Source organism: Brachyhypopomus gauderio, chromosome 10 (assembly GCF_052324685.1).
Source record: "Brachyhypopomus gauderio isolate BG-103 chromosome 10, BGAUD_0.2, whole genome shotgun sequence".
Taxonomy (NCBI): domain Eukaryota; kingdom Metazoa; phylum Chordata; class Actinopteri; order Gymnotiformes; family Hypopomidae; genus Brachyhypopomus; species Brachyhypopomus gauderio.
Genome location: NC_135220.1, coordinates 22,816,468 through 22,841,449, shown reverse-complemented (window position 1 = coordinate 22,841,449; position 24,982 = coordinate 22,816,468). Strand labels below are relative to the sequence as shown.

General features: G+C 41.5%; 5 protein-coding genes across 5 annotated transcripts; 2 read left to right on the top strand and 3 right to left on the bottom strand.

Moving 5' to 3' along the window:
* Positions 1–36: 36 nt before the first annotated feature.
* bacc1 (BPTF associated chromatin complex component 1) lies at positions 37–2,883 on the bottom strand. The gene is made up of 6 exons (XM_077020549.1): positions 2,532–2,883; positions 2,356–2,450; positions 1,785–1,886; positions 1,239–1,459; positions 1,031–1,132; positions 37–671 (listed from the first exon to the last, which is right to left on the bottom strand). The coding sequence occupies exons 1-6, from the start codon at positions 2,550–2,552 to the stop codon at positions 607–609; spliced, it is 606 nt and encodes a 201-aa protein (XP_076876664.1). The 5' UTR covers positions 2,553–2,883; the 3' UTR covers positions 37–606.
* Positions 2,884–2,913: 30 nt separating this feature from the next.
* Positions 2,914–4,581, top strand: rnasekb (ribonuclease, RNase K b). The gene is made up of 3 exons (XM_077020551.1): positions 2,914–3,112; positions 3,654–3,736; positions 3,839–4,581. The coding sequence occupies exons 1-3, from the start codon at positions 3,035–3,037 to the stop codon at positions 3,981–3,983; spliced, it is 306 nt and encodes a 101-aa protein (XP_076876666.1). The 5' UTR covers positions 2,914–3,034; the 3' UTR covers positions 3,984–4,581.
* An 87-nt stretch (positions 4,582–4,668) lies between these two features.
* med11 (mediator complex subunit 11) lies at positions 4,669–7,923 on the bottom strand. Its single transcript, XM_077020550.1, has 4 exons — positions 7,784–7,923; positions 7,586–7,661; positions 7,095–7,225; positions 4,669–5,085 (listed from the first exon to the last, which is right to left on the bottom strand). Exons 2-4 carry the CDS (start codon positions 7,653–7,655, stop codon positions 4,942–4,944), a joined length of 345 nt encoding a protein of 114 aa, XP_076876665.1. The 5' UTR covers positions 7,656–7,661; positions 7,784–7,923; the 3' UTR covers positions 4,669–4,941.
* LOC143526001 (autophagy-related protein 16-1) lies at positions 7,876–10,818 on the top strand. Its single transcript, XM_077020547.1, has 7 exons — positions 7,876–7,996; positions 8,099–8,252; positions 8,331–8,394; positions 8,502–8,595; positions 9,191–9,264; positions 9,352–9,603; positions 10,055–10,818. The coding sequence occupies exons 2-7, from the start codon at positions 8,165–8,167 to the stop codon at positions 10,155–10,157; spliced, it is 675 nt and encodes a 224-aa protein (XP_076876662.1). The 5' UTR covers positions 7,876–7,996; positions 8,099–8,164; the 3' UTR covers positions 10,158–10,818.
* Positions 10,819–10,823: 5 nt separating this feature from the next.
* Positions 10,824–24,222, bottom strand: arrb2a (arrestin, beta 2a). Its single transcript, XM_077020546.1, is given in 19 exon segments — positions 10,824–11,356; positions 11,486–11,540; positions 11,778–11,817; positions 11,819–11,855; positions 12,083–12,106; positions 12,818–12,901; positions 13,010–13,104; positions 13,107–13,136; positions 13,138–13,150; positions 13,257–13,329; positions 13,603–13,687; positions 13,791–13,926; positions 14,116–14,183; positions 15,575–15,634; positions 16,140–16,336; positions 18,182–18,226; positions 18,338–18,398; positions 18,535–18,565; positions 24,039–24,222. Coding segments are annotated over 19 exon segments (1,248 nt in total). The 5' UTR covers positions 24,062–24,222; the 3' UTR covers positions 10,824–11,265.
* Between the last annotated feature and the right edge of the window lie 760 nt (positions 24,223–24,982).

Genomic DNA, 24,982 nt, shown 5'->3' with positions numbered 1-24,982 from the left:
CACTGTATATAAAGATGACCATGACAATAAAACAACTGCATTTTAAAAGGGTTTTATTTGATGACCAAGTCAGAGCCTGTTTCTCACCCTATACAAGACATTTGTGTGAAAGAAAGGGTATATAAGCTTGGAAAACATCACTGTGCTTTATCATTGGAGTGAGGGGTTTGTGCGCACACACACACACACCTATGCACAAATGAAGCCGCATGTAATGAATTGCGGCAATTATGTTAAGCTTATCTTTATCTTCTTTCAATTAGTGCATGCCTATTCATGGTTGGCCTAAATGATAAAACCTACATAACAGCTCTAGTTACATCATTTCTCACAAATAAAGCACACAAAAATACAGTTAAAACATCCATACAAGAGAGATGAACAGCTACTAAAAGTAAAATAAAATCTAAATGTAATTCTTGTACAACTGTTTAGACCATGCGGGTTAAGTATTCAAACGGAAGAAATCAATCTTATCTCCAGGCCATACATCTGCATCTGTCTTCTGTAGAAACACTGGAGTTCATTATGATAGTCCACTACGTTTCATTACCACCTGAGACTATTTCCACTACTGATCCTCCCCAGTAGAGGCTGTGGTCGAGCTCACCGTGAAAGTAAAGGCAGATCACTGGAGTTCATTATGAGGCTGGAGTCCAGACTGAGACTCTCTGAGGAAACACAACAGCATGTCAAACACTTCCTGAAAACAATGCATCCAGTTACTTAATGCTATTTGTATTCCATTATCAAAGCTTTAATCATAACCCTCAGTGACTATAGGTACATCCAAGACAAAGTATTTACTCCAGTCAAGCGTGATGTCTACTTTTCTTGGTAGACATCACAATTGACATTTATTGCACTTGTTATTTAAGGGCAGTGGTAGAACATGCCAGACCCCCTGTGAGGTGAGTGTGACATTCACACCTTTGACTCAGCACTCCAGCAGACAGGAACGGGCACTCTGCATTCATTCAGAAGAAAATCCTGTCCACTGACCACTCTAGTGTATAGAGGAGCGTCTTACCCTGATCAAAGTTGGGTTTTTTGTTGGAACCCTCTCCAAGTCCTTCAATATCCACCAAGTCACTATTGACATCAGAGTCATTCAGTGCACTGAGAGTCACATCTGAGGAAGACCAACACAGTCCCATCCAACAGGAAAAAGTTAGGAAGGACCCATAGGAACAAGTTAGGAAGAAACAGTACGAAAGACATTTTTACACAATGGTCACCTGCAGTTTTCGGTTTCTTAATCGTGGGTGGTAAAGAGGAAGTGCTTTGAAGTCCAGTTGTCACAACTTGAGAGGCGGAGACCGTTACCATGCCTGTCGCCATGGCAGCTGGAGCTGTGGCCATGGCAATTTTCTTCACAGTTTTTTTTGGGGGCTCTGTTGACAGGGGAACACGGCTGTCCTCATACAGTTTCCTCTTCACTGTGGTCTTAATCTGGGCACTGAATCCACAGCCAGGGGATGCAAAATTGAGAGAGTCAGAGAGACAGCGAGCCAATAATGCTTTATAATTTAAAATCTTTGAATTATATTTTATTTATTTATATATATATATATATATATATTATATATATATATATATATATATATATATATATATATATATATATATATATATATATATATATATATATAATGTTCTAAAAATATTCTAAGAGAGCAGAATATATGAAAATAGAAGGCTGAAACTGATTTTGAACCATGTAAAGTGAATGAGGACAGGAAAAAAAAAAACACTTCAAGACAAACTCATGGGCACAAACGTACACAGTACGTTCCTTAATGACGGCGCTGATGCTGTTTAAATCATCCCCAAAGCGCCTGACGGCCGAGCGCAACAGCGCCAGCTCAGTCTCCGTCCATTTGGCTCTAGAGAGGAGTATGGAGAAGGAGCATCAGCAAAGTCACTCACACTACACCCAGCAGCACCAACACCACCCATCAAAACGGACAGACCACATATCTGTGGGAGAAAATGTAATAATACCACCAAGCCAAGATGTTAACTACCTGCAGACTGATTCCTACTCGCAAACTTATATAAATATAGCAAGAAGATAGGCTAGATAGAGCTTGAATTTGTGATCTACATGTGTATACTAGAGCTTGAATTTGTGATCTACATGTGTATACTAGAGCTTGAATTTGTGATCTACATGTGTACAGAGCTTGAATTTGTGATCTACATGTGTACAGAGCTTGAATTTGTGATCTACATGTGTACAGAGCTTGAATTTGTGATCTACATGTGTACAGAGCTTGAATTTGTGATCTACATGTGTACAGAGCTTGTATTTGTGATCTACATGTGTATAATAAGACGGGGAATCCACCTCACCCTGCAGGAGACGAGTCGGCCACTGGGTGCAGCTGCATTGTAAGTTCTCCCAGTTTACTGAAGGCAGCGCCTGCTGCAGAGAAGATTTCACCTACCTATGTAGCACGAATACGTCATTTATCAAGGTAGAACAAATATCTTGCGTTTATTAGATACACAAAGTCAGACGTTTGTACCTTGGTAGAAGCCGACGTCATTGTACAAAACTAGGCAGCAAAGTTTTAAAGACGTTATCAGCGGACACGAAGGGTTTGAGACCTAATGCCGCTTCACCCGCTTTAATATAGCGATGCTAATTAGTTAGCCAATTTCTAAGCTATTTCATTTAAAATACGGTTATCGTATCAGTTGTTTAAATTCTGCGATTGTCTCAAAAATAACTCTCGCTGTTTACTGAAAGCAAAGCAAACCTATGACACGTCCTATGCTCATTTTATTTTCATAATCATTTAGGTGGCTAGCTAGCAAAGTTGCTATTTGTGCGATGAGCTACAATCCCAGCGTGCGTCGCGCGCGAGCTCCTATTGGTCAGGAGGAGCCAATGGAACAGCAGACGGAGATGAACGAGCGCAGCCGAGCGGAGACGAAGATACTAGCGACCATTTTCGTGCATTTGTAGAGATAATTGCGGTTGACACGTCATTTCTTGCTTAGCATTCTAGCTATCATATAAAAAATAATGCCATCTTTGTTGTTTTGTGGCCCCAAATTGGCCGCGTGTGGAATTGTGCTAAGCATATGGGGAGTTATAATGCTGGTAAGTGTTGAAGCTCCCTCCCTTTAAGCATGAAGACCTCCGCAGCGCTGGACTAGAGCTCATGATGCCAAACGTGCTGATTGCCCTTCATTAAAAACGTTATCATTATAATACCGAGTTTTACGGTCTCCAGTGTATTTTTAGCCGGTTACACTTCAGAAAATTGCTAATCAGTCGTTCGTGTGACTTTGAGAGCTAGGGTAGGCGGTTACTTGGCTAGCTAACTGGCTAACCTGGATTCCTTTGCTAGATCACTTGCTACGGAATTGTCATTTGTTGTCAAGGTTTTGCAAATGATGAGGGCTAACTTAATTTAGTTGTGTAGCGGAGATGGCACATTTAACCCCCCTAATTGTGTGTTCAGCTTGTTGACTATATCCCTCATATATGTAGCCTCTATAACTAGATGGGTATGTGTATGTATGTATGTATATGCGTGTGTGTTTATATGCGATCAATTTGTCTTCAATAAATAATTACACGAAATTCAAATGCACGTTTTTACAACGTTTAAGAAATCATGGTGTGGTTGTTTACACAGGTGATGTTGGGGATTTTCTTCAGCGCAAAATCTGCAGTGTTGATCGAGGATGTTCCCTTTACTGAAGAAGACATTCGCAATGAGTGAGTAGCTTTTACCTCGCTGATCACCCTTAATGCAAAGATAAAATGCCTGGGATGGTATTACTGCAGTCTTTAAGATAAATTTGTTCTTCATACCCACAGCAAAAACCCACCCCAGACAATCTATGGACTGTACAACCAAGTGGGCATCAACTGTTTCATTGCTGCAGCCATCTATGTTGGAGTCGGGGCCGTTTCTCTGTGCCAGGTTCGCCTGAACAAACGTCAGGAGTATATGGTGACTTAAGTTAAATACCTTCCAAGTGAGTCACCAGATGTATTTATTTGTAGGTGGCTTGTATGACTTCCAGAGGTTTTGAATCTCCTGAATTGTGTAAGAGTGGTTGTAGTAGCAGTACAAATTATATTTCTTAAGATCCTACTTCATTAGTGACTAAAAGTAAAGCAAAACAATTCAGACACAAGGAGCATCAACTATCAACAATTTGACTATTATTAATTTAATATTTGTGTTCTTATACATGTACCTAACAGGATATCCTAGCACATTTGTGTATGGATGTGGGTGGTATAGATTGAAATCAACAGAATGGATCAGAATGAAAGCAGTGAACTGTTGGAGACCAATCAAAGTATAAAACAGTTGCTATGGGATTGTACTTTGATATAAGATTAATAAGATAATCCTTTTAGTCCTACACTGGAGAAATTCACAATTATTTGATGCTCTACACCACTTTTTTGAGTTGCTTCTAATTTATTGCTAGCCTGTTATTTAATGTGTACCTCTTGAACATTTACTTGTTTGCTCTTAATGTATCTCAGTACTGTGTGTAAACATTCCTGTGTGAATTATTCCCCTGAATAATACTGGAAATAAAAAGCTCACTGCTTTTACACTTAATTTGGTTTTAATGTGTATTAAAATGTCTTTCAAATGTCTTTCAACTGGTTAAGAATAACAAGATGAGTGTATGAGGGTACCAATTTAATTCTGTAAACAAATATCTAACTGGTACTAAACAAAGTGAAATTTTATCTTCATCATGCTAAAGTAAAAAAAAATCTCCAATAGGAGATAATGGTATGTTGATGCTATGGAACAGTTTAGCAAATTATCAAATCCATATTACACAATATCCCCAAAATCTTACTCCATATGGAACTATTATAAACAGACTATATCAATGACAGGTTGTACAAACATTTTATACACTTAAATGTTAAAGCTAATTACAAGTATATCATGTCTGTGGATCAAGCATCATCTCGCAGGTGCGTGCCAGTTCTCCCAGTTTGATGCGGGCATATTCGGCCCGGTTCAGGGCCATCTGGCAGTCCTTTCGCGCAGAGTAGGTCGAGCCTTCGTGAGGCTGACCTGTCGCCACCTTTACGCAAACGAACCAGAAGGTCAAACACTGGAGGGTTTTGCGTCTTTTGTCACACATCAAATAAGGTCATTAAGTTAAGTGACGCACACAGCCAAACGGCTGCGTGAGTAGACTACTCTCAGAATAAGAAATTAACCAGCTACCTGTCCTTCATGTAAGATAACCGACTGTGTAGCTCTGCTAACTAAAACACATAACGATAGCTATCGTTTAGGCCCTAAGAAAGGTGAACACTATTATCTAGCTTGTTTTAAATGTTCAAACACTAGCTAAAAGATTTACATTAACTTGCATGCAAGTTTCGCCGTTGTGCCAAAATCAGCACTCCGCCGCGAGACGCAGCTACTTCTCGCGAGCGCGCGTGGCACATGCGCAGTCGCGTATTCTTCAGATCTATACTGAGCAATAGAACTAGACAAAGAGCGCACATATCGGACAACAGTGATGGAATTTGCTGATTTACAGACTGTTGCGGTATCTCTTCTAATCGAAAGCGGACGTCATCCCTATTTTAGTTCTGTACTGATCAAAACAATGAGCCTAGTATTATACGTTTCAGTTCAGTGTTTTATAGTAAATACATTACATACACTTTTAATTATTTTATATCCATTAAGCTTATACGGGAATCATAAACTGTTTATAATTTAAAGACAGGATCAGTAGAATGAAATCTACAAGTGCTAAAATAAGAAAAGCATGCAGTGGTGCACAGAATCAGAAGAAGCATCCAAGTCTAGTAGGATAAGTACAGAAGACATGGCCAGAATTAAAGGGATTGTGTATTCGTCTGTATAATTTGTGTAATTTGTGTGTTAACAGGCCGCCCAATGGAGGATGGGTTCCCTTTTGAGTCTTGGTCCTCCCAAGGTTTCTTCCTATTCCCCACCATCTAGGGAGTTTTTCCTTGCCACTGTCGCCTTTGGCTTGCTCATTAGGGATTTGGACCCATAGTATTGTTAATCTTGTAAATCCTGTAAAGCGCTTTGTGACAACATGTGTTGTGAAAAGCGCTATACAAATATATTTGATTTGATTTGATTGCCTTTCCTGGCAGGTCTGTCATAAAAACACATTCCCTTTATTCTGTTTATCCTGGCTCATATTTATATCTACCTTATATTTTCCATATAGTCTCTATTTTAGGCATATAGACATGAATAACCGGTTTCCTGCATAAGTTTCATGGATCTAACACCATAAAATGCATATATAATGTATTTATGTGTCAGTTATAAAATACTGCCACATATGATCCTAGGCTAGGTTTTGATCAGTATTGGACTGAAATACAGTGGGATTATGTCTGCTTTCAACTGGATGTCATACCGCAACAGCAAATTCCATCAGAATTATATGAAATGTGTGATCTTTCTCATTTTTTTGATCAATATAGAATTTTATACTGTGAAATTTATACTGCACGCACTCCCAGGAAAGTCTCATGCAGGGGATTTGAATTTGGCACAACACCTGGTGGCATTGAGATTAAATCTGATATGAATAAAAAATATATTCCAACTAAAATTTTTGTGCTTCAGATGAATGTTGGTTGATATTATTACTGTAATTAGATTAAGGTTTTTTATATAGTGTGAATGGTGCTTAATGAAAATGTCAGTTTTGCTGTGTATGTGCCTATATTTTTTATGTTAGGTGTACCAATGCTCTCTGGCAAAAAGCTTACTGGAGAACCCTGATATATCAGTGTCATTACCACACAGAGGTGTTAAATTCCTTAATGACATTCAAGGCCTTCATATACATCAATTACTTCTGTCTTGCAAGTACATCTACATGTATGTAACTAGTACGGAAAACACAACAACCATATTGCCTACTGTTTTTTATCCTAGAATAGAAACCAGTTTAAGTTAAATGAATGTATTGGGTGAGCTACCCGGGTTGTACATTTGCTGAATCAAAAGCTTAAAGGAGTGCTGGTGATCTGAGTAATGTCTCATGAATATATTCATGATTAGACGTGAATAGGTAAGAATACCAACCTGTGTGAGATACCGTATCTGGGAGCTAAGCTCACTCTCCACCCTGTTAATGGAGGTTTGAAACTGGTTCAGCTGCCGATCTAATAAACTTGCATTGTGTTTCTCCTTTGACAACTCCAGTACAATGTTTCCTGAATGAAGGAGAACTACACATCAGTCTTGGATCCGTACTGTAAAGGTATCAATTGTAAAGTATCGACATCAGTGTAAACATTAACAAAAATAACTTATCTACATTCATTAATATGAACTTTCACATAGTGTTGTATAGGATTGCTCCGCTACTTAAGACAAATATTTCAATCTAGAGTCACATTACCGACAGGCTGTATATCTTCAAGACTCGGTGAGCCAGTCACATCCTTATTAGTCACTGAGTGTAAGCGGTTCGCCCAACGTGTTCAAGCCAAGCTCACCTGGCTCAGAGCTAGGGGAGGTAAGCTAGCTTTGCTAACATTGCATAGTGAAAGAAGTTGAACGTGGAGACACACCTGCACACTGGAGAACCACGGCGATCTCCTTCTCCACGTCCTCAAGAGCTCGCAGGCGGTCGTTCGCCATTTCAGACTAGAATCACGTTTAGATTGTAGAACATCTCGTAAAAACACAGACCTCCAACACAGCGCTAACGTACATTACATAGAAAGAGACCACAAGCACGTTTAATATTAATATTAAATATAACTTACATCTGTTCGAGGGCGTGATGATGTTTGCGTGGATGGTTTGTTCTTTTCCTTCTTTTTGTTAGGAAACACTTTTAAGAAACAAACATCATAATATTAACAAGTAAGGCGCTCGCTGCCCGCTCTGGTAATGGCGAGCGGAGTGGGACAATCTTCACCGCAGAAAAACGCAAACGCGCACCACGGCTACCCGAGGGAGAGAAAAGGAACAGTCGGGTCAGTTTAGCTATGATGAGATGTTTTTAGTTGTAGAGTTTTACATGGAAAACTATTAAGGTTTATACTGTCGGGATGTGTCGTGCTGGATTTCTACTAAAGGAAGAACATTTCGAGAGGAGCTGTTTTATTGGCGTGTAAACCCTCACACGTTCCTCACGTAAAGTCATGGAGCGGTGGAAGAGTCACGTGCGTGCCGAGCTGTTTCAGAGGGACTGCGTGCAGAAAGATCCCTTCTCGGGGCTCTTTAACAAAGGTACGTTTCTTAATATTGTTGATTATTTTATTTTTTGAGTGCGCAAGGTTGTTCTAAAATTGTTTTCCTTATGAACAGTGTCGAGATTAGAAGAACTGCTAAGCCTTCGTGTGAGTGTATTGGAAGAGACTGAAGGACACAGGTATGAGTGGTGTGCGTTATGGAGAGTGTTCGTGAAGTGAGAGGATGTGCTTGAAATACAGGAAACACGCTGTGTGTGAACCGGGACCTACCTGCTGTTTTCTTTAGTTCGTTTGCAAACGGGACGAATAGACTCGCAAATGGGGAAGAAATCCTTCTAAAGAATTTGGAGCTTAAAGAGGGCGAGCACATTAGAAAAAAGGTACGTCTGTTCCACCATCAAAGATTACGTTTAATCTTCAGAATGTTGACTACATTTTATGCACATTGAACCCAAAAACGTTTGTGCCAATAGAACACGTTGAGTATTGTCCAAGAACAAAATACTTTTTTATAATATAATTTTATACTTGTACCAGTATTGTAATTTTGTTGCTGATGGTATAGATTGTATACTATAAAACTATACTCTAACTGTACTCAGGTGTAATTGTTTAGTTTGCTCAGGTGTGATTGTGTTCTGCTGGAGGATGCTTTAAACTGGATCATTCTCCTCCTGTAACTTATGGAACTTTTTTCTGACATTCTGAGCCAAAACAATGCTTCCCACAGCTTGCTTCACTCTATTTGACTCCTGGTTTTCTGTGCTGGGCCCAGTTGTATTGGCTTCTGTTGTATTATTTTTCCCTGTTTTGCTTTAAGTAACCCAGTCAGCACATTTTCATCTCAGCATTGTGTTGACTGGATGTAAAAGCATCCTGATTGTAAGACATCCTTGGGTGTTAGCAATGAATGCATTTCTCATTGTGCTTGATTAAATTCCTTTTTGGTGGTGATGATTAAAAAAATCTCTTCAGCTTACACAGAAAGTCTCAGACCTGACCAGTAATCTATACTTAAAGGACGCAGAGCTTCAATACTGTCACTCTCAGTAGGTGAAACATCAATCACAGCTCACAAATCCTTCTGACACTAGGCATACCAGTTGTCCTTATTGCTTGATGTTTCCTGAACCTAGAGTCACCCGCTACCGCAATGAAGCAGTTCTACTAGCCAGAGGAGTCTACTCATTAAAAAATGATCTATCAGAGTATCAGTATAAATTGGAGTGTCAATCAAAGGAGTTGGCAACATTGCAACTGGAGCAGAAGAAGTTGAGCGAGGAGCTTCAGGTTATGTATCAAGAAAAAGAGGAATTACTTGAGCGCTGGTTGGTGGAGAAAAGAGAGGAGGCAGAGCGCATTAATAAGCACAACGCCGTTCAAGAGAGGTAAGTGTTTGCTGTTTATGGTAATATTTAATTAACTAACAAAATTCAACTGAACATGCACCATATAGGTTTAATTATATCTATTTTATGAAATTGTCTGGGATGGTAAGGTTTACCTAAGAGTAACAAAGAAAACTGGGTAAAGATGCAGTAATTGCTTTTTCAAACTTAATATTTCTTTGCTACAGACAGTAATGGAAGCAATCCATTTAAAATATATTATGAAGTGTTTTTTCAACGAAGTCATAAAAATACAGGCAACTGGATTACTGCTTATTGGAAGCACTGTCTAAGTAAAACCGAAAGTAAACTTTGGCAACACATACTTGTGATTAATGATTTTTTACGCAAATGTGCTACTGTAGTAATTAAATGTAAAATTAAATTTAATTTAGATAATGAATTATGCATTTTTTTTACTTATGTCATGATTAAACTTTATCAAAAACAGGTGGAATCGATTTGCTCGTCGATTGAACAAGTTACAGTATGGAAGGCCCCGCCCACCATTACATGCAGCAACCAATAGCACACATCCTGAGAAGTTTTACTGATTGATCCTCTCTGGAGCATGAATGAATGAGTCACTGATTGTCTTTTCATGAAGTTTTCTGGAAATGCTGACTTTTTACTAAAGTTTATGATTCAGGGAAAAATAGGAAAACTGAATTCTGTACCAATGTGTAAATTAACATTTGGGCAAATTAAATCTCAAGCTCCAGAAGTAGCTGGTGGTAGGTATTCAATAATAAGACATTTGTCTGGAATTTTAGCATTTTTTTATTAAAAAAGTTAAATAAATTTTGAACTTCAAAAGACAAAAAGGTAAATGGTAATGTCCTTGACAATTATTAAAATGTTAACATGAGAATTTCTGACACTTGACTGGCAGAAGTTTTATTTTCACCAAAAGCAGCACTTTTGTCCCAGAGGGCACTGCATGGCAATGTAATGAATGAAGAAAGAATGGACCTGTGCACCTGAGAGTTGAATATGCCATGGACAACACAAGCAGAAGTGGTTTTAGTAATAAACATGCTCTGCGGCCCAGACGGGTTAGTAGGCTTGGTAAAACAATATAGTGGATGATGAAACTTGTCCCACAGCATTGTGACTGGCATCCCCAATGTGATCACATTAATTACTCTTCAGTTATGCCTGGTGATTAAGAATTATTCACTAATGTCCCTAACGAATATGTAAATTAAGCTAAAAGGTGTTTCAAAATCAACTTCAGATCACAGAACAATGAAATGGTGTTGGTTCAGTCTGGATTCACATTCCAAATTACCATCTTGCATTTAATAACAAGGTGTCATAAGCAGCACGTGAGCTCGCAATGTGCTCATGAGTGGAGTGCTTTGATATCTGTGGCTGTTTTCCTCCTGTGTTTAATGCTCTTTAAGTCATAGCACCTTTCCTCACATTTTCATCAACATTTTATCTCTAGGAAATGTTGAGCATCCCTGTCCTTTAATGACATGGCCAAGGAATTGGCAAAAAAAAACTGCTCCACAAAAGAGATAACGAAGATTAGGAAGGAGTTTCTTTAGGAGATATTGTTCGTTTGGGTGCGTCATTCTGGAGCTTTGGGGATGGTACGTCTTTCTGCATTCAATGACGAGGGAGAAGAGGGAGGAGGAAGAAGAGGGAGGGGAAGGCTTAGCAGTCCTCATCTTTATCATCAGTGCTTCCTTTTAACCTCAGACGGGCAAAATCTTCAAACACCAGGTCATCGTCCTGGGTAAAACTACTATAAGAAATGGAGAGAGAGAGAAGGAGCACCCAGTGAGAACTGTTTTCAAATAAACTAATATCTTACAGCGAATTTCAATACACCCACTGAAGACAATAAACTTAACATTCATTTATTTCAACTCACTTTGTATCGAACTCTATGAGGTTGGTGTCAATAGGTGGATCTGCCTCTGGTATAGCTGTTGTAAATAAACACAGTGTTCACAATCATTTACAATCTCATGTCACACCGAACCTCAGAGACAAATGGAGTACAACCTAAGGCCTACTTGTCTTCCGACAGTGGATCCACACCACAAACACATTACGGTCCTGGACTAGTTTTAACCTGGTGGTTAAGTGGATCTCAAGAAGCTTAGAGGGCCCAAACAAACACGTGTTCTGTTGTCACACATTCAGTGCTGAAGGGCAGGTACCTGAGGTGGGACGAGAACTGAACAGATCGACGGGTTTTGGGATGCATCAAGACGAACGGGAGCTCAACTGAGACATCTCTGTGACAAACAAGAAAACAAAAAGAACAAACAATGACTTGGACTGTCTGAAAGACTCCGGTCAGTTTTGGAGCCATAAAGCACAGCTATTCTGGTGGGTCAGTTTGGCTGTTATTTGGTTAGATTTCCCGACTAGAGAAAATGGATGAATAGCAGAGACAGCAAGCTTCACTGCAAACCTGGACAAGCAAACCAGAACACCAGTGGGATGCACAGAGTATATTTACCTCTCCAGTAAACTGCTTAAAAGCCTGAGGCAACGCGAGGGAGGAGGGGGTTAACGGACAGATGGAGGGAAACAGATACACAGAGAAAAAGATGAAACACCAGTAGAGAACAGAATGATGTAAACAAACAAAAACACAAACAAAAAACGTGGAAGTTAAGGGAGGGCACCAGGTGACCTTCCACTGTTGGGATACAGAGTCACTGCATTCATGACATGGTATTTTCACATAACTTATAGTTCTTGGGATAGGAAACTACAATGACTCTTTATGGAGAGCTACCGCACAGAGCTCATCTCTGTCCACAGGACGCATGAAATATGGCCAGAAAAAATTGCTTAATGTCCTTAAAAGTCGCGTCTTAGACACCCTTCTGTCCAAGACACATGTCCCAACAGTAGAAGCATCAGTCCTGAAGCCCTTCCTTCTTGCTGTCTGTACTGTAATCCACAGCAGTATGTACCATACACCACACATACTGCTGGTCTCACATGGAGAGCACCCAGGCTCTGTGTGTGGTGTGTGTGTACATGGAGTTATAAAAGATCAAAGCTATGAATCATTTAATGCATTCAAAATGATTTATGTAAAGTATTCTTGTAGAAGCTGTTTGAGGCATGAATTCTAACAGTTGATGTAACGTTGGCCGAACCCCATGTAGAGGGTTAAAGCCACTCAACAACAGTGTAACTGCATACAGATAATACGACCCCGGTAAAGGTTCTCATGACTCACCCTCCACGAGAGACGACCAGTTTGACTTTGACTCGATAAGACACCAGGACACCAAGAACCTCCTTGTTACACCCATCCTTCACACTGCAGAAGATCAAGCATGTAGAGAGTACTGGTTAGTCCAGTCACTGATTCATTATGCAACAGAACAGCAGAGACACGCACAAGAAGGTTGAAGGAGAAAAGCCCGACTTGGTGCTGGAGGCCAGGTTGGTGTCTTCGTGTTTGAGTTTGCCATCCAGTGCCAGCCCTCGCTTCTCCCTGTTGTTGGTCAAAGGTGGGCGTGAGGGGTGTACACCTTACAGAACGTGGAGCTGGAGGGACACCTGGTCACTGAGGGAGAGGGCGAGATGAAATGACCCCAGTATTGGTAGGACATATTTCTCTAGTGTAGCTCTCCCCAGTAGAGAGCAGCAACGTGCTGGGGACGAATACTCACTCTGCCTCGATCTGCGACACAGGACACTTGTACTGCGCTGTGCTGAACAGACAGATGTCTGCATACTGTCGCACTGAGGAGAGAGAGAGAGAGAGAGAGAGAGAGAGAGAGAGAGAGAGAGAGAGAGAGAGACGAGAGAGAGAGGAGAGAGAGAGGAGTGAGAGAGAGAGAGAGAGAGAGAGAGAGAGAGAGAGAGAGAGAGAGTGAGAGAGGAGAGGAGAGAGAGAGAGAGAGAGAGAGAGAGAGAGAGAGAGAGAGAGAGATGTGAGTGAGTTCACTGCATGGGCAGTCATCTAGAGCGTAGCCTGCAGAAAGCCCAGTGTGGACACAAAGAAGATTGTCTTGCCTGATATTTTGACTCTTTTGACTGTTTTGGTGGAGTTGTTGGTGACGTGTACATTCACGTTAATGGGCTCGCCATGGTAATACAGCTGCATGGAAAACATTGCGAACAACATTAGCATATTCACATGTTTAAAGTACAGTGCTTTCATGCATCCAGTCTAGCCGTATGTTGACCACTGTGCGAATCACCTCTTTATCTAAAGAGGCCTCCAGATGCAGGGAGCGCTCAGACATTAGGAAGCTCCGTGTCGTCTCAACCATCGGCTGGGGGCCGGGCTTCTCGGGAGCGTACTGCACTTTACGAATCACTAATCGCACAGAATTCCTGGAAAACGTGGTTTAGAAACAAACAAACCCATCAGAATTCTACTCTACCTGACCAAGGCAATCATATGACACAATGATTCTGATTAACCCATGTAATTATTTTGCATGTTATATATACACGAGTTAATCGGTCTACGCTGGCCCAAAGCATTGAGCAATAAGGAGAGAGAAATTCCAGCATGCTTACCGTTTATGAATCTTTTCTTCCACTGACCTGGCACAGAATGCCCTGATCTCATAATCAACTCCACAGGCCTACACAGTGGAAAACAGGTTAGTGAAATTATCAAGTCTTGAACCATCTAATAACAATAATAATGATACGTAGTTTCAAACTCAAAGATGAAACACAGGAAAAGACAAGGCTGAGGGGTGTGTGTAGAGGGGTGGGGTTTGGGGGGGGGGGGGGGGGGGGGGTTAGGGGTGTGTGTTTAGAGGGGCTGGGGTTAGTAGGGGATAGGGGTGTGTGTAGAGGGGTGGGGTTTGGGGGGGGGGGTTAGGGGTGTGTGTTTAGAGGGGCTGGGGTTAGTAGGGGTTAGGGGTGTGTGTAGAGGGGTGGGGTTTGGGGGGAGGGGTTAGGGGTGTGTGTGTAGAGGGGCTGGGGTTAGTAGGGGATAGGGGTGTGTGTAGAGGGGTGGGGTTTGGGGGGGGAGGGGTTAGGGGTGTGTGTGTAGAGGGGCTGGGGTTAGTAGGGGATAGGGGTGTGTGTAGAGGGGTGGGGTTTGGGGGGGGGGGGGGTTAGGGGTGTGTGTTTAGAGGGGCTGGGGTTAGTAGGGGATAGGGGTGTGTGTAGAGGGGTGGGGTTTGGGGGGAGGGGTTAGGGGTGTGTGTGTAGAGGGGCTGGGGTTAGTAGGGGATAGGGGTGTGTGTAGAGGGGTGGGGTTGGGGGGGGGGGGGGTTAGGGGTGTGTGTTTAGAGGGGCTGGGGTTTGGGGGGAGGGGTTAGGGGTGTGTGTGTAGAGGGGCTGGGGTTAGTAGGGGATAGGGGTGTGTGTAGAGGGGTGGGGTTTGGGGGGGGTTAGGGGTGTGTGTGTAGAGGGGCTGGGGTTAGTAGGGGATAGGGGTGTGTGTAGAGGGGTGGGGTTGGGGGGAGGGGTTAGGGGTGTGTGTGTAGAGGGGCTGGGGTTAGTAGGGGATAGGGGTGTGTGTAGAGGGGTGGGGTTTGGGGGGGGGGGGTTAGGGGTGTGTGTGTAGAGGGGTGGGGTTGGGGGGAGGGGTTAGGGGTGTGTGTGTAGAGGGGCTGGGGTTAGTAGGGGATAGGGGTGTGTGTAGAGGGGTGGGGTTTGGGGGGGGGGGGGGTTAGGGGTGTGTGTGTAGAGGGGTGGGGTTGGGGGGAGGGGTTAGGGGTGTGTGTGTAGAGGGGTGGGGTTGGGGGGAGGGGTTAGGGGTGTGTGTGTAGAGGGGTGGGGTTGGGGGGAGGGGTTAGGGGTGTGTGTGTAGAGGGGCTGGGGTTAGTAGGGGATAGGGGTGTGTGTAGAGGGGTGGGGTTAGTAGGGGATAGGGGTGTGTGTCGAGGGGTGGGGTTAGTAGGGGATAGGGGTGTGTGTAGAGGGGTGGGGTTAGTAGGGGATAGGGGTGTGTGTAGAGGGGTGGGGTTAGTAGGGGATAGGGGTGTGTGTCGAGGGGTGGGGTACATGGCAGGGCTACCTTTCCAGTGTCCTCAGGACCAGGTTGCAGGGTAACTGAACATGGCAGGTTTTGAGGGATCTGAAACATTAACATTCAACATGAACCATTTATTAATTTATACACTTCCTATATTTTATTCCCACTTCTTACATTTCATCCTACTTCACATCTGCTTGAGGAGTAACCGACAGTGTTTATTCAAGGATTCAAGGAGACTTTATTGTCATTCACATCACATGTGGTACATGAGGTGGAATGAAATCTAGAACCCAAGGTCCCAGTTTTTACCCCAATAGCAGCAATATAATAAGAAATAGATAAAATAAAATAAGTATAAATAATAAAATAGAATAAGTAGAATAAAAATAAATCTGTAATAATAAATAAATCTAGTGTTCAAGTTAAAAAAAAAGTTTCTGTGGGTAAAGTGTCCTTATGTAAAGTGCAGATTGTCAGAGAGACCAACTGAGTGCTGGTTGTCATTTAGAGAACATACAACATAACATACATGTTTGTTATACAACAAAGACTTTAATAAACTTTGTATGCCTGACTGACACTGTGGATTCATCTCTGTACTTACAGTGAAGTGAAAGGGATGAGCATGTTGGCCGAGCTTCTTCAGAAGTCTCTCCTGCAGGCGCGTGATTGGCTTGCGCTCCTCGGGTATGGGTGGAAAGGCCTGAAATGTGGATATGTACAGGTCTTTTCGGAAAGAAAGACCAAGGACATCCAGGTCCTCACGGCCATAACGGAAGGCACAGGTTAGCGTGACGAACACTGAGGAAGAAGAGTAGATGAGACTGTAGGGGGAGGTGTGCGCTTCCTTCTGAAGTCAAAAATGCTAATACCAGAACAATCTTGGAGAAATGTGAGATCTTGGAGAAACAGGACATTTTGGACAATTGGAGTAGTCTTCCTCTGAAGTTCTGAGAGGTGAAACCAGTTTATGTTCAACAGTAGATGTTTAAATCAAACAGATAAAATCACTGCAAACAGATAAATCATTAATGCAAAGTCATTTAGGATTAAAATGCTTTGCCATTGGAAATTATAAACCCTTCATTGTGATGGTCTGCAAGTGTTCAATGAAACAGTCAGCAAGCAATGCCCAGCTGATTACTTCTTACAAGAAACAATATAAGACAACTCTTGGTGATGATGTACCCTTGGTGATGCTGATTATTTGAGTGGCTGTGTAAATATATTTACACAGAGCACAGCTACAGGGAATGCAGGCTGCAGGACCACAGTTGATACTGGGATTTTAATATTAGCTGATATTTGATTTGTAGCTTGACAAGGTATCACCAAAGGAATTGTTGTCCTAAAAGTAGACCGTTTATGAAAACATCTGATCATAAACATCATCTGTGATTTCTAAGACAGCTAAGGCATCGATGACCTTGGGAACTCCAGTTATGAAAATATTCACACGATTCCATATTCTCAAACATCTGTTTTTCTTTCCATCTGTCTTTTTTACTTTTTGTGTGCATATATATTATATACACACATATATATATATATATATATATACACATATATATACATACATATACATATACACCACCATGCTGTCATGTTGTTGATGTCAAATTCTGACCCTATTATCCAATTGTCACAGCAGAAATTGAGACTCATCAGACCAGGCAACGGTTTTTCCAATCTTCTATTGTCTAATTTTGGTGAGCCTGTGTGAATTGTAGCCTCAGTTTCCTGTTCTTAGCTGACAGGAGTGGCACCCGGTGTGGTCTTCTGCTGCTGTAGCCCATCCGCCTTAAGGTTCGACGTGTTGTGCGTTCAGCAGAGTTGTATAATCCAGGTTCAGAAAGTAAAAGTCCTCACCAGGATTTTGCTCAAGCTTGCTAGATTTCTAATTAGTGCAATCCAGGTAAAATGAGTGGAATCAACACAATCCAGGAAGCTTGAGCAAAATCCTGGTGAGGACTTTTACTTTCTGAACCTGGATTATACAACTCTGGCATTCAGAGATGCTCTTCTGCATGCCTCGGTTGTAACAACGGTTATTTGAGTTACTGTTGCTGTTCTATCAGCTCAAACCAGTCTGTCCATTCTCCTCTTTTTTTCGGACCATTCTCTGTAAGCCCTAGAGATGGTTGTGCGTGAAAATCTCAGTCGATCAGCAGTTTCTGAAATGCTCATACCAGCCCGTCTGGCACCAATAACCAGGCCACATTCAAAGTCACTTAAATCACATTTCTTCCCCATACTGATGCTCGGTTCGAACTGCAGCAGATCTAAATGCATGCGATGTGATTGGCAGATTCGATATTTGCATTAATGAGCAGTTGGACAGGTGTACCTAATAAAGTGGCCAGTGTGTGTGTGTGTGTGTATATATATATATATATGCACACACACATCATACACGACATTCTTTAAAGCTCTCACACCATCTTCATTAAGGATGACCATGCATAAAATTTATGCTGAAAAAAGTATAAAATGTGCAGGAGGTATTTCTTATTTTAGATGTTGAAGGTTTTGGAAAAAAAAAGTCTTAAATGCCTCTAAAGAAAATATTTAGATATAGTTTGAGAATGTAATCGAGTAACATTTACATACATATATATATATAGGTAATTAAAGGTGCTAGTTTACCTTTTCTGTCTTTAAGATATTCAGGGTCCACCAAGATGACTCCATCTGTACAGAGAATTACAAGCAGATTTTTTTATTTGAGGGCAGCTGTGTTAAAAAGTGCTTAATCTTTTTGAATAATCTGAAATAGTGTCCTTAAGCATTGTTTATACTCACCTACAGGATCTACCTGATCTAAATGATCCACAAAATCCCTTTTGCCCAGGTATACTGTAATCTGAACAGAGGAAAATACAGGGGCCAGCTTTATTTTGGTATAAAACCTCCACCAAATCTACCAACCACCTTCATAAAATGAGGGGGCAGCTAATGGGGAAGATATTGCTTGTCTATTTAATATGTTATATGTTTACCTTGCAATTCGGACTGGACTTCTTGAATACCCTACAGAAAGAGATCAAATTTTAAACTAAATAAAAAAAAAACACTAGAACTGTGACAGAAATATATACAGATATACAAGGGCCTTCTCACTGTAACTGTTACAGATATACAAGGGCCTTCTCACTGTAACAGATATACAAGGGCCTTCTCGCTGTAACTGTTACAGATATACAAGGGCCTTCTCACTGTAACTGTTACAGATATACAAGGGCCTTGTTACAGATATACTAGGGCCTTGTTACAGATATACTAGGGCCTTGTTACAGATATACTAGGGCCTTCTCGCTGTAAGTGTTACAGATACACAAGGGCCTTCTCGCTGTAAGTGTTACAGATACACAAGGGCCTTCTCGCTGTAAGTGTTACAGATACACAAGGGCCTTCTCGCTGTAACTGTTACAGATACACAAGGGCCTTCTCGCTGTAACTGTTACAGATACACAAGGGCCTTCTCGCTGTAACTGTTACAGATACACAAGGGCCTTATCGCTGTAGCTGTTACAGATACACAAGGGCCTTATCGCTGTAGCTGTTACAGATACACAAGGGCCTTCTCGCTGTAGCTGTTACAGATACACAAGGGCCTTCTCGCTGTAGCTGTTACAGATACACAAGGGCCTTCTCGCTGTAGCTGTTACAGATACACAAGGGCCTTCTCGCTGTAGCTGTTACAAATATACAAGGGCCTTCTCGCTGTAGCTGATACAGATATACAAGGGCCTTCTCGCTGTAGCTGATACAGATATACAAGGGCCTTCTCGCTGTAGCTGTTACAGATATACAAGGGCCTTCTCGCTGTAGCTGTTACAGATATACAAGGGCCTTCTCACTGTAGCTGTTACAGATACACAAGACCGCGGTAAAGTTGGTTCAACGTTCTATATTCGCCAGACATTCACGAAAGAATGGGCTCGTTATTTAAAGAAATCAGATGGTGTATGCGATAGATACCTATTATGTAATTCCTACATATTGTGAATTTATCCCCACACAGTGGCTTTCAATAAAAATACATTTAGAAGATGTGAAAAGATCACATCTATGAATTAACGAAGAGTTCACGTTAGTCGGTAAGCGCTTCAGTTCCAAGACAACTTTTCAAAATAAAAGTCATGGGTTAATTCAACATTTTAACATGTGCAACTGAACATGTGAACCTACAAACACAAAGGTATCAAGTACATTCAAGGAGCAATGCATTTCATGTGCATCTGGACTTGTGAAACATTTCTCACATTTGTGAAAACACATCAAAGCTCACATTTCCTATATTTTGCATTGGCGGTGCAGAATACATGGGGCTCACAGTTAAATAACATGACCTAGACCCCCCATTTCAGGTCTATGATCAAGTACACATAAGGAGCAATGCATTGCATGTGCATCTGGACTTGTGAAACACTTCTCACATTTGTGAAAACACATCAAAGCTCACATTTCCTATATTTTGCATTGGCGGCGCAGAATACATGGGGCTCACAGTTATATAACATGATCTAGACCCCCCATTTCAGGCCTATGATCAAGTACACATAAGGAACAATGAATTTTATGTGCATCTGGACTTGTGAAACACTTCTCACATTTGTGAAAACACATCAAAGCTCAGATTTCCTATATTTTGCATTGGCGGTGCAGAATACATGGGGCTCACAGTTAAATAACATGACCTAGACCCCCCATTTCAGGCCTATGATCAAGTACACATAAGGAACAATGAATTTTATGTGCATCTGGACTTGTGAAACACTTCTCACATTTGTGAAAACACATTATAACTCAGATTTCCTATATTTTGCATTGTCGGCGCAGAATACATGGGGCTCGCTGTTAAATAACATGACCTAGACCCCCCCATTTCAGGCCTATAATCAAGTACACATAATGTGCAATGCATTTCATGTGCATCTGGACTTGTGAAACACTTCTCACATTTGTGAAAACACATTATAACTCAGATTTCCTATATTTTGCATTGTCGGCGCAGAATACATGGGACTCACTGTTAAATAACATGACCTATACCCCCCATTTCAGGCCTATGATCAAGTACACATAAGGAACAATGAATTTTATGTGCATCTGGACTTGTGAAACACTTCTCACATTTGTGAAAACACATCAAAGCTCAGATTTCCTATATTTTGCATTGTCGACGCAGAATACATGGGGCTCACTGTTAAATAACATGACCTAGACCCCCCATTTCAGGCCTATGATCAAGTACACATAAGGAGCAATGCATTGCATGTGCATCTGGACTTGTGAAACACTTCTCACATTTGTGAAAACACATCAAAGCTCACATTTCCTATATTTTGCATTGTCGGCGCAGAATACATTGGACTCACTGTTAAATAACATGACCTAGACCCCCCATTTCAGGTCTATGATCAAGTACACATAAGAAGCAATGCATTGCATGTGCATCTGGGCTTGTGAAACACTTCTCACATTTGTGAAAACACATTATAACTCAGATTTCCTATATTTTGCATTGTCGGCGCAGAATACATGGGACTCACTGTTAAATAACATGACCTATACCCCCCATTTCAGGCCTATGATCAAGTACACATAAGGAACAATGAATTTTATGTGCATCTGGACTTGTGAAACACTTCTCACATTTGTGAAAACACATCAAAGCTCAGATTTCCTATATTTTGCATTGTCGACGCAGAATACATGGGGCTCACTGTTAAATAACATGACCTAGACCCCCCATTTCAGGCCTATGATCAAGTACACATAAGGAGCAATGCATTGCATGTGCATCTGGACTTGTGAAACACTTCTCACATTTGTGAAAACACATCAAAGCTCACATTTCCTATATTTTGCATTGGCGGTGCAGAATACATGGGGCTCACAGTTAAATAACATGACCTAGACCCCCCATTTCAGGTCTATGATCAAGTACACATAAGGAGCAATGCATTGCATGTGCATCTGGACTTGTGAAACACTTCTCACATTTGTGAAAACACATCAAAGCTCACATTTCCTATATTTTGCATTGTCGGCGCAGAATACATGGGACTCACTGTTAAATAACATGACCTATACCCCCCATTTCAGGTCTATGATCAAGTACACATAAGAAGCAATGCATTGCATGTGCATCTGGGCTTGTGAAACACTTCTCACATTTGTGAAAACACATCAAAGCTCACATTTCCTATATTTTGCATTGTCAGCGCAGAATACATGGGACAAATAAAAATGTTCAAGTTCACGGGACGTGTACTGCTATATGTGTTCACAGGACAGGTACTGCTATATGTATGCCCTCAAAGAGGACTGAAACGAGTCTTGATCACATGGGTGGACAAGGCAAGTCTCATATGGCAATGTGAAATAAGGGGAAATCTGAGTTATAATGTGTTTTCACAAATGTGAGAAGTGTTTCACAAGTCCAGATGCACATGCAATGCATTGCTCCTTATGTGTACTTGATCATAGACCTGAAATCGGGGGTCTAGGTCATGTTATTTAACTGTGAGCCCCATGTATTCTGCACCGCCAATGCAAAATATAGGAAATCTGAGCTTTGATGTGTTTTCACAAATGTGACAAATGTTTCACAAGTCCATATGCACATAAAATGCATTGTTCCTTATGTGTACTTGATCATAGGCCTGAAATGGGGGGTATAGGTCATGTTATTTAACAGTGAGTCCCATGTATTCTGCGCCGACAATGCAAAATATAGGAAATGTGAGCTTTGATGTGTTTTCACAAATGTGAGAAGTGTTTCACAAGTCCAGATGCACATGCAATGCATTGCTCCTTATGTGTACTTGATCATAGACCTGAAATGGGGGGTCTAGGTCATGTTATTTAACTGTGAGCCCCATGTATTCTGCACCGCCAATGCAAAATATAGGAAATGTGAGCTTTGATGTGTTTTCACAAATGTGAGAAGTGTTTCACAAGTCCAGATGCACATGCAATGCATTGCTCCTTATGTGTACTTGATCATAGACCTGAAATGGGGGGTCTAGGTCATGTTATTTAACAGCGAGCCCCATGTATTCTGCGCCGACAATGCAAAATATAGGAAATGTGAGCTTTGATGTGTTTTCACAAATGTGAGAAGTGTTTCACAAGTCCAGATGCACATGCAATGCATTGCTCCTTATGTGTACTTGATCATAGACCTGAAATGGGGGGTCTAGGTCATGTTATTTAACTGTGAGCTCCATGTATTCTGCACCGCCAATGCAAAATATAGGAAATGTGAGCTTTGATGTGTTTTCACAAATGTGAGAAATGTTTCACAAGTCCAGATGCACATGAAATGCATTGCTCCTTGAATGTACTTGATACCTTTGTGTTTGTAGGTTCACATGTTCAGTTGCACATGTTAAAATGTTGAATTAACCCATGACTTTTATTTTGAAAAGTCGTCTTGGCACTGAAGCGCTTACCGACTAACTTGAACTCTTCGTTAATTCCTAGATGTAATCTTTTCACATCTTCTAAATGTATTTTTATTGAAAGCCACTGTGTGGGGATAAATTCACAATATGTAGGAATTACATAATAGGTATTTATCGCACACACTACATGTTGTTTTTTTAATAACGAGCCCATTCTTTCGTGAATGTCTGGCGAATATAGAACGCTGAACCAACTTTACCGCGGTATACACAAGGGCCTTCTCACTGTAGCTGTTACGGATATACAAGGGCATTCTCACTGTCGCCGTTACAGATATACAAGGGCCTTCTCACTGTAACTGTTACAGATACACAAGGGCCTTCTCACTGTAACTGTTACAGATACACAAGGGCCTTCTCGCTGCTGTATGTGTGCACGTAGACGCGCATGCATCTTTGAGAACGGAGCGAGCAACTGTTGCAAGGTGTGAACATCCGGTAAAGCCTTTTCGGTGTCGCAAGCAAACGGCCAGCTCTTTAACAAAACGAGCGGCAGCACGAATACTACTGTAGGCTCTGGTGGTGCCACGCCCACACGTAGAAACTGCCGCTCTATCTTAATAAGCGGCTACGTGAGCGACAGCTTCAGCGGCGCCGACGCGGACGATCGCGAGCGTGCCCGCATCCCCGTCACCGTCGCCGCTATTGTCCCGCCTCAATCTAGCTCGCGAGCTAATCTCGAGACGCGCCGTCGCGTGCACCGTAAATACACATCAAGACAGAGCTCGCGAAGCCGAGGCGATTGTAATAAAAGACCGTAAACGGGGGCGTCCGTTAGGCACGAACGAGAGATCCCACGGCCGCCCGAGCAGCGCAGCCAAGCGTTAGATATGATATCACCGTGGTATTAAATGTTCGGTTCTCGTCACACAAGGTAAATAGCCACGGTTAGCTCGTCTAAGATGGGTCTCCAGATAACGTTTAACATCTTCCTGCCCAGCTAAAGGGCTGCGGCGAAAATAGAAAAAAAAAACACATAGTCCAGATTTGGGGTGGTTTTAGTTAGTGTTCAACGCGTATAAACTCACCGGGTTCCTGCCTTGTCCCCCATATCCAGGGAGAATGTGGCCGTTAAATGTTCACAAACGTATGAAGCTCAAACGTTATTTGGGCTCGTAAAACACATGTAACGTTATTTCAGCCAGCCCACATACAGCCGTTCCGCCAGCGACGACGAGCAGCTGTGATGAGCGGAACAGGCGCGACTCCAGCACTCACCATGTTGTCCTTTCATAATAAAATAAGCGCCCCAAACGAGGAAAATGTACATTATTAACAGACTGTCCACTTGCACTATAAGAACGAACCAAATACGACGAATATAGTCACCGTACACCGTACATAAATTAAGGGAGTAACTAAGGGGAATATGTTCGCGAGTTATGGATGCTAAAGGACACAGCCTGTTAAATAACTTTTAAAAATCTGTACTCTCAACATTTGTTTGGATACCGAACATTTGACGTTGAATATTATCAATGTCATGTTCTGTTTACTCGGCGAGGGCCAAAAGATCTTGAGAATGTGCTGTTATGTAAAACTTTTGGTTTAGCAGTTTGTTGCAGAAAATCTAGACCCTCTCACAAATCTAGAAAATCTAGACGACTCTCACAACCCCGTCAGAAATGAAGTTTTACACATTATTTTTCTAAAGACTTGATGACTTTAGGACAATAAAAAAATAATGCAAAGAAAATTGTATAAAGGCTTTTTTGTCATAATTTGCCTTGTTGGTTTTAAGTAGTCACCATTTTCAGTCTACTGACTACAGTAAGGTACGTGATGCAAATTTAATCAGTGTTACTTTGCATGCCCTTTCTTTTGGAATATACAAAAGTAGTTTAAAAGCAAAAGCGCTACATTCCGAGAACAGCCTCTAAAGCGTGTGTGAAGGATTTGCTTATTTTGAAAAATCGTATTTCAACTTTAAAGCTATGAGGACGTGTACCGTTTCTGACTTCACACAGATTTC